The sequence below is a fragment of the Orycteropus afer genome, unplaced genomic scaffold, assembly GCF_000298275.1.
Source record: "Orycteropus afer afer isolate SDZICR_OR568_19922 unplaced genomic scaffold, OryAfe1.0 scaffold00131, whole genome shotgun sequence".
NCBI classification, from domain to species: Eukaryota; Metazoa; Chordata; class Mammalia; order Tubulidentata; family Orycteropodidae; genus Orycteropus; species Orycteropus afer.
In genome coordinates this window covers 6,260,907-6,270,050 of record NW_006921718.1, presented here as the reverse complement: position 1 = coordinate 6,270,050, position 9,144 = coordinate 6,260,907, and the positions used below count along the sequence as shown (strand labels likewise).

General features: G+C 37.6%; 1 protein-coding gene across 1 annotated transcript in view; it reads left to right on the top strand.

Moving 5' to 3' along the window:
• QPCT (glutaminyl-peptide cyclotransferase) overlaps nt 1-7,528 on the top strand; it is an 87,595-nt gene extending 80,067 nt beyond the window's left edge. The window contains exons 6-7 of the mRNA XM_007945065.2: nt 4,839-4,955; nt 7,383-7,528. Coding sequence (XP_007943256.1) covers nt 4,839-4,955; nt 7,383-7,528 — 263 coding nt within the window. The remainder of the gene's footprint in view (nt 1-4,838; nt 4,956-7,382) is intronic.
• The last annotated feature ends 1,616 nt before the right edge of the window (nt 7,529-9,144 follow it).

Sequence of the window (9,144 nt, the reverse complement as noted above, 5' to 3'; positions counted from 1 at the left end):
GGCAGCTTGCTAGCTTTTAAGATCCCAGTCGCTACTCACCAAAGTAGGAGGTAGAACAATGTTTTGTATAGTATGTTATGCCAATTGAGCTTGATTTCCCCTGCGACTATGGTTCCAAGCCAAAAGGCCCACTTTTGAGGCAAGAGCTTCATGCTAGGAATGCCTTAATAGCCACATGAACTTCTCGGACCCTGAGAGAATTGTGTTAGTTCTAAGCAGTAGGAAGAGCCCTACCATTTTAATTCATGCTTTTTCCATGAGTTAATAAACTGCTAATTGAGAATATCATTTGCGATGTTTCAACAAAGAACTGATGGTATTGAAGCGAGAAGTCCAAGCTGCACTGAAGGTATCAGTGAAAAATAAGGCTATAGGAATTTATGGAATACAATTGAGATGTTTCAACAAACAGATACAACACAGCAAGTGATAACTCATTTGTGCTAAGAAGTTTGGAATATAGCTACCTGGCTAAGCAACTAGAAGAGATCCATATTTGTGTCTGTTCCAAAGAAAGGTGATCTGAACGAATGTGGAATTACTGAACAACATCATTAATATCACAGACAAGTAAGATTTTGCTGAAGATAATTCAGAAATGATTGCAGCAGTACATAAACAGGGAACTTCCAGTAATTTAAGCCAGATTCAGAAAGGGACGTGATCATCGCTGATATCAGGTGGATATTAGCTGGATCTTGGAAGAAAAGCAGGGAATACCAGAAAGATGTTTACCTATGTGTTATTGACTATGCACATTTAATTGTGTGATCATAACAAATTATGTATGACATTGTGAAAAATAGGAATTCTAGAACATTTTATTATGCTCATGCAGAACTTGTACATAGATCAAGAGGCAGTCATTCGAACAGAACAAAAGGATATTGCATGGTTTTAAATCAGGACAGGTGTGCATCAGAGTTATAGTCTTTCTCCATACTTACTTAATCTGTGTACTGAGCAAATAATCCAGGAAGGTGAATTATATGAAGAAGAGTGTGATATCAGGACTGGAGGAAGACTAAAAATCTATGATATGTAGTTGACACAACTTTGCTTGCTGAAAGTGAAGAGGACTTAAAGCACTTACTGATGAAGATAAATTCATTATGGATTACATTTCAACATAAAGAAAACAAAAATCCTTACAAAAAGCAACATCATGATAAATGGAGAAAAGATTGCCATTGTCAAAGATTTCATTTTATTTGTACCCACAGTCAATGCCCATGGAAGCTGCAGTTAAGAAATCAAATGACTAATGCACTGGGCAGGAAGCATCAAAAGAAGATGGAAGGAATACACAGAGTCACTGTACCAAAAAGAACTGGTCGATCTTCATTCATTTCAGGAGGTGCCATATGTTCAAGAACCAATGTTATTGAAGGAAGAAGTTGAAGCTGCACTGAAAGAATAGGTGAAGAACAAGTTTCCAGGAATTGACAGAATACCCATTGAGATGTTTCAACAAAGGGATGCCCCACTGGAGGCACTCACTCAGTTATGCCAAGAGATTTGGAAGACAGCTACCTGGCCAACTGACTGGAAGAGATCCATATTTGTACCCATTCCAAAGAAAAGTGATCCCACAGAATGTGGAAATTATCGAACAATATCATTAATATCACATGCAAGTAAGATCTTACTGAAGATAATTAAAAAATGGTTACAGCAGTATATTGACAGAGAACTTCCAGAAATGCAAGCTGGATTCAGAAGGGGACTAGGAACAAAGGTTATCATTGCTGATGGCAAAGCAAAGAATTCCAGAAAGATGTTTTCTTGTGTTTTATTGACTATGCAAAACCATTTGATTGTGTGGATCCTAACAAATTGTGGATAACATTGAGAAGAATGGGAATTCCAGAACACTTAATTGTACTCATGAGGAACTTGTACATAGACCAGGAGGCTGTTGTTTGAACAGAAAAAGGGGACACTGCATGGTTTAAAATAAAGAAGGGAGTGCATCAGGGTTGTATCCTTTCACCATACTTATTCAATCTGTATGCTGATCAAATAACCTGAGAAACTGGACTATATGAAGAAGAATGTAGCAGCAGGGTTGGAGGAAGAATCATTAACAACCTACGACACCCTGACGACCCAACTTTGCTTGCTGAAAGTGAGGATGACTTGAAGTACTTACTGATGAAGATTGAAAAATACAGCCTGCAGTATGGATTACATCTCAATGTAAAGAAAACAAAAATCTTCACAACTGGACCTATAAGCAGCATTACAATAAATGGAGAAAAGTTTGAAATTGTCAAAGACTTCACATTGCTTTGTTCTACAATCAACGCCAATGGAAGCAGCAGTCAGGACATCAGATGATGTATAGCACTGGGCAAATTGGCTGCAAAGGACCTCTTTCAAGTGCTGAAGAGCGAAGATGTCTCCTTGAGGACTAAGGTGCACTGGACACAGCCATGGTATTTTCAATGCCGCATATGCATGTGACAGCTGGTCAATGAATAAGGAAGACCGAAGAAGAATTGATGCTTTGAGCTGTGATATTGGCAAAGAATGCTGAAAGTACCATGGATTGCTAAAAGAACTAACAAGCCTGTCCTGGAGGAAGTGCAGCCAGAATGCTCCTTGGAGGCGAGGGTGGCCAGACTTCATCTCACCTACTTTGGTCATGTTGTCAGAAGGGACCATTCCCTGGAGAAGGATGTCATGCTTGGTAAGGTGGAGGATGATGAAACAGGGGAAGGCCCTCAACGAGATGGATTGACATGGTGGCAGCGGCGATGTATAGCAAGTATACAAGAATCTTGGAGCTGGCTTAGGACTGGGCGGTGTTTCGTTCTGCTGTGCATAGGGTCACTATGTATTGGAGATAACTCAACAGCACCTAATAAAAACAACAACAACGTACTGGGCAAATCTATTGCAAAAAAACTCTTTAAAGTCTTAAAGCATAGATGTCACCTTGAGGACTATAATGCGTCTGACCCAAGGCTCATGTGAATGTGAAAGCTGGACAATGAGTAAGAAAAATTGAAGAATTGATGCATTTGAATTGTGGTGTTGGTAAAGAATACTGAAAATACTATGGACTGCCAGAAGAATGAACAAATCTGTGTTGGAAGAAGGACAGCCAGAATGCTCCTTAGAAGTGAGGATGGCGAGACTTTGTCTCACATACTTTGGACATGGTATGAGGAGGGACCAGTCCTTGGAGAAGGACATCATGCTTGGTAAAGTAAGGGTCAGTGAAAAAAGGAAGATCCTCAATGAAATGGATTGACACAGTGACTGAAACAATGGGCTCAAGCATAGAAGTGATTGTGAGGATGGCACAAAGTCAGGCAGCACTTTGTTCTGTTCTACATAGGGTCCCTATGAGTCAGAGGTGACTCTACAGAACCTAACAACAACAAGAAACTGCCAATATTCAAATCTCAAATCTTTCTAGAGAAACTTCTACTTCAATCTCAAATGCTTATCTTTGGAAAAATTTAATCCATAATTTGAAATAATTGTTATTGTTGTATCATTAGTGTGAACTTCTTGTGCCTCTTTCTTGCAGTATGCTTTCCTTATTTTGATAGTAGCCTCAAGCAATGGGGTTTAGCTTTTGTTCAAGATCTTGTGCACTTTCCCTGTTTCTTTGACAGAATGAGGTGACCTCAGTAACTTCTACCTTAATGCAATTTCAACCCATTGTGCTGCCCCTATTAGTGGTATTTATGCTTTGATACATATCTTTAATAGGAAAAGTTCTATCCTACAGTAAAGGAGATATAGCTAGCCATCAAATGGGGATATTGATTTTGTGGAGCTTTCTCAGTGTTATTGAAATCACTTTATGTATGTTTGCTGATGAGTTGGTCTCGTTCTACTCTTAAAATTTGTCAATTAAAAAACCCAGATATCCTGGGAAGTTTCCATTCAGTTGTCTTATAGTACTCTTGGTAACTCTTGTCATCTTTTAACAAGTAAACCAGTTATCAGTTGCCATTGATTTGACTCAGATATGTGTCAGTGTGGAACTGTGCTCCTTAAAGTTTTTAATGGTTGAATTTTTGCAAATAGATTGCCAGCTTTTCTTCCAAGGTGCCTCTGAGTAGACTCGAACCTTCAAACTTTCAGTTAGCAGCTAAATGTGCTGCCTATTTATACCACCCAGGGACTCTTTATAATGCTTAACCTGTGTTATATACCAGATGAAAGGAGTGTTTGAATGTAGGCCAGTAGTTCTCAAATTGAGTGGATTGGAATTTCCTGGAGTGCTTGTTATATCACAGATTGTTGGGCCCTACTTTCAGAGTTTCTGATTCAATAGGTCTGAGGTGGGTCAGATAATTTGCATTTCTAACAAGTTCTCAGGTGATGCTGGTGCTGCTTTGTTCGGACCACCTTTTGAGAACCACTGATGCAGGTGAAACTAGGTATCTCTTGCCCGTGGAGTGGCTACTTGGTATACTTCACCTACATTCTGTTGAATATTCTCCTTTCAAGCACAACACTTTCTGAAGCATTCTTGTATCATCGCTGACGTAAGAATCCACACCTGTGTTCTTCCCCATTTTCTTCTTGTTTTGTCATTCTCCATATCTCCATTATTTGATTGGGTTTCTACCTCTGAGGACGTCTTACCTGTAAGTATAGAGCCTTGTATAACTTCTCTCCTTGAGACTACTCCAAAACGTACACACCCAGAGTCAGCCTAGGTATTGTTATGGGTATGTCTGTGCTCACTGATGCACAGTGCTTTTAAAATGCTGGCTTCATATGCTAAGAAGATCTCAAACTCCTTACATAAAGATGCATCCTGAATCTTGATTAGATAAAGATATTCATCTGCTATCCACTTGTCATTGCAGAATATGAACTCCATGAATTGGGTTTGCTCAAGGATCACTCTTGGGAGAGGCACTATTTCCAGAGTTATGGTTACAGAGGTGGGATTCAGGATGACCACATTCCATTTTTAAGAAAAGGTAATGTCTGTGTGTGTGTGTGTGTGTGTGTACCTAGGCACACATATACATATGTGCATATTTTTTCCTGTTATATTGTATTTATGTGTATCTTGAAACTCCAAGACTATGGCATTAATATTACTTACCCACTTCTTAAGAGTAGACCAAGATTATGAACACCTGAAATTTTTCACCCTGAGATAATCTTTAAACTTTAAACCTCAAACCAAAACTTTTGCCAGAAGTCTGCTTTGAACCAAATGATTGTTGTTGTTGTTGTTGTTATGTGCCATCGAGTTGGACCCGACTCATAGCGACCCCTCCTTGGGTATCCGAGGCAGTATCACTACAGAAGTGGATTGCCCCATCTTCCTTTTGAGGAGTGGCTGGTAGGTTTGAACCACCAGCCTTCTGGTTACCAGTCAAGTGCCTTAGGCACTATGCTACCAGAGCTCCCAAAATGATAGTTTAGCTTAATTTGTAAAGTATGTCTGCCTTAAGTATTGTACTCTTTTAAAGATTTATCTCTGTGGGATAAAACTGAGAATAGCAACTCAAAAGGTTAGATGAGTAACTTTGGGGGCAGTGACTTTAGTGACTTTACATTAATGGTGGTGGAATAATTTGGAAAAGAATAGTGAAAATCATTGCTCAATTTGAAGAATGTAAACAATAGTACTGAATTGTACATGTAGAATTGTTGAAATGGTGTATCCTTAGCTGTGTATATTTTTACAAAAAGTTTTAAAAAAGAAAAACAAAAACTAAAACCAAAAAACAGTGTTGTTGTTAGGTGCCATTGAGTCACGCCCGACTCACAGTGACCCCACCTTGGGTTTCCAAGGCATTACCACTATGGAAGTAGATTGCCCAACCTTCCTTCTGAGGAGTGGCTGGTGGGTTTGAAACGCCAGCCTTCTGGTTAGCAGTCAAGTGCCTTAGGCACTACACTACTAGAGCTCCCCCAAAAAATAGTAGCTGGAGATCAATGCTATCAGTCTTGACTTATTCCTAAACCCTGTTTGGCATCAGGTGCCATCAGGTAGTTTTCTTCAGCAGTGAAGCTTTTCAGCTTCACTTGGGAGCTCTGGTAGCATAGTGCCTAAGGACTTGACAGCACATAACAACAACAACAACAATTTCTACTTAAATTTGAGAAGTGAATTAAGCATGAATAATAATTGAGTACATTTTGAATTACCAAGATAATTCTGCCTTAAAGATTAACTACACTGAATTTGTATGTTAATGATCTAGACCAATCTAAAGATTCTTTGAAAGTTCCAAAAGTAGACAAGAAAATTAATTTTAATGAGTATCAATCTTTCAAAAGAAGTAAACAACTTTTGCTATAATACAAGCTTTCACCAATATAAGTTTTCTGATTGTGTGCTTATAAACAAGAAATCAGATATTTAAGCCAAATTGAATATGAGGGAAGGATAGGCTGTCCTTCACCTGATCTTTATATTGTCTCCAGGTAAGATTCAGATGCAATATTTTATGCTTTCTGGTCAAAAAGGAAACAATATCCTTGTTGTTGAGACGATGTGAGTCTAAATCAATCCAAGGACTCTTACAATAGTCCCCCAGTTTCTCTCCAGCTTTCACTCGTCTTGTCCTATTCTCTGCATAGGTTCTACAGCTAGCTATCTTTAAAATATGTTAATATGGTTGAGTTACTTCTTTTCTTTCAAGCTCCAGAGGGTTGCTTTATATAGAATAAAACTTGAAGTCTTTCCGTGACTTACAAAGGCCTCCATTTTCTGATTCAGCTCTCACTCTCCAGTTTTGCCTCCTTCATTTCTCTCCAATAATTGCTCTGATCCATCCACATTGGCCTCCTGGCTTAGCCTTTCTCAAGTAGAACAAGCATACTCCTATCTCAGGACCTTTGCATTTGCTATTACTGCTGCCTTGTTTTCTCATTCCCTGATGTTTCCATGGCTTACATCCTCATTTACTTCATGTCTCTTTCAAATGATAACTAGCTTCTCAAAGAGTCTTTCTCTGACTTAAAATATCCCTCTCCTGACCTTCTGCTACCTCATTTTATATTCTTTTACCTTGTTTTCTTATTCTTGATAAGCACTTATCACTTCCTAAAATTATATTTTATATTTGTTTATTTGCTGCTTTCTCCACTGTAATGCAAGGTCCATATGGGCCAGACTTTCCCTTTGCCTTGATGAAACCTCAGCTCCCAGAACAGGACCTGATACATAGGTGTTTTATAATTTTTTATTAAATTAACAAATACCTTGTTCAATGAATGAATGTCTTTGGAGTACAAAGGTAAGATACAAGAAAGTATTTGGAAGATGAGTTGTTAGCTGTCTTCTTATAGTACAGAGCTCCCATTCAGATTTCTCCTTGAAGAATGATACTTTCTAGTTTATTCATTGGAAATAATCACTGCATTACAAGTCAGTTCTTTCTTATTAGGTGTTCCAATTCTGCATCTGATACCAACTCCTTTCCCTGAAGTCTGGCACACCATGGAGGACAATGAAGAAAATTTGGATGAGCCAACCATTGACAATCTAAACAAAATCCTACAAGTCTTTGTACTGGAATATCTTCATTTGTAATTCTCTGCTTTAGTTTATGGTAATTGTTTCCAGCATTGTGTTAGAAAATTAAGTGTCATTTTAAATAATCTGGTTCTGGACAAATGCTGTGTGGAATATCCTGTCCTATACACTCAATCTTTAGGTGTCTTTGAATATGTGATCAATAAACCCTGGAATTATGTTGTGTCACAAATTGCTCATTAATTTTCATCTAGAGGTGAAAAAAAAAAACATGCAAGAAAAAAGAAATAAATATCCTTTAAAGATTTCAATAGATAAAAAACAGACTAACTCAGATTCCTATATTCAGTATCATGTTCTTCTAAACAGTACATAAATATGATGGTGATGTCTAATGTGCAGCCTTAGTTTTATGATTTTGTATATTTGGAAATCTATTGTATATAATTCAAAGCAGAGACATAGCTTTAAGAACCTCGAATTTCTTTGAGAAATCTTTGTGGGGCTTATTTCATAGAACCTTAAATCAGAATTAAATGCCATCTGGTGAATTTCTTTCTTTATGTATAAATAAGAATTACATAATTTAAAGGATAGATAAAGTTTTTTTTTTTGAATTTTTGTTGTGCTTTGGGTAAAAGTTTACAGAGCAAATTCATTTTCTATACAACAGTTCACATATACTTTGTCTCATGACATTGACTGCAATTTTCCACAATGCAACAGCTCTCTTCCCACTTCCTCCCTATATTTACCTCTTCCCTGTGAGGATACACAAAGTTTTATAGAGATTTATAATTTTAACATTTTTATTCTAAACAACAAAAAATTGGAAAATGGAAAAAAGAAGAAAATATAATGCCGTTATGTTAATAGAATCACCACTAGCTCTGGTTTTTCCTCACATTTTGTTCAATGCAGATATATACATAGATATAGATATAGATATACATCTATATCTATATATATATATATTTACATAGTTATAATCAAATTATGCCTACAATTTTTGGAGGACCTATATTTTTTCTGAGGTCTCTGGGTTGCACAAATGGTTTCTGCTTGACTACTAACCTAAAGGTTGGTGGTTCCAACACATTCAGCAGCATTGTGAAAGGAAGGCCTGGAGATCAGCTTCTATAAAGACTATAACTAAGAAAACTCTATGGGGCAGTTCTACTCTGTAACATATGGGATCACCATGAGTCAGAAATGATTCAATAGCAACAGTTATTTTTTTCTGTTAAGTTATATCTTAGGTTGGGTCTCTTGAGCAGCAAAACCAGTGAAGCTTATATATATAGAGAGAGAGCTCTGGTGGTATAGTGGGTAAGGTAATCTACTTCCGTAAAGATTTACAGCCTTGGAAACCCAGTGGGAGTTGCTGTGAGTTGGAATAGACTCAATGGCAGTGGGTTTAGTTTTGGTGTATATACATATAAACCAAAAACCAAACTCACTGCTGTTGAGCAAATTTGACTCATAGCAACCCCTCCTTGGGTTTCTGAGGTCATATCTCTACAGAAGCAGATTGCTCAATCTTCCTTCCGAGGAGTGGCTGGTGGGTTTGAACCGCCCATCTTCTGGTTAGCAGTCAAATGCCTTAGGCACTATGACACTAGAGCTCCTAAATATATATATGTGTGTGTGTGTGTGTATACATATATATATAT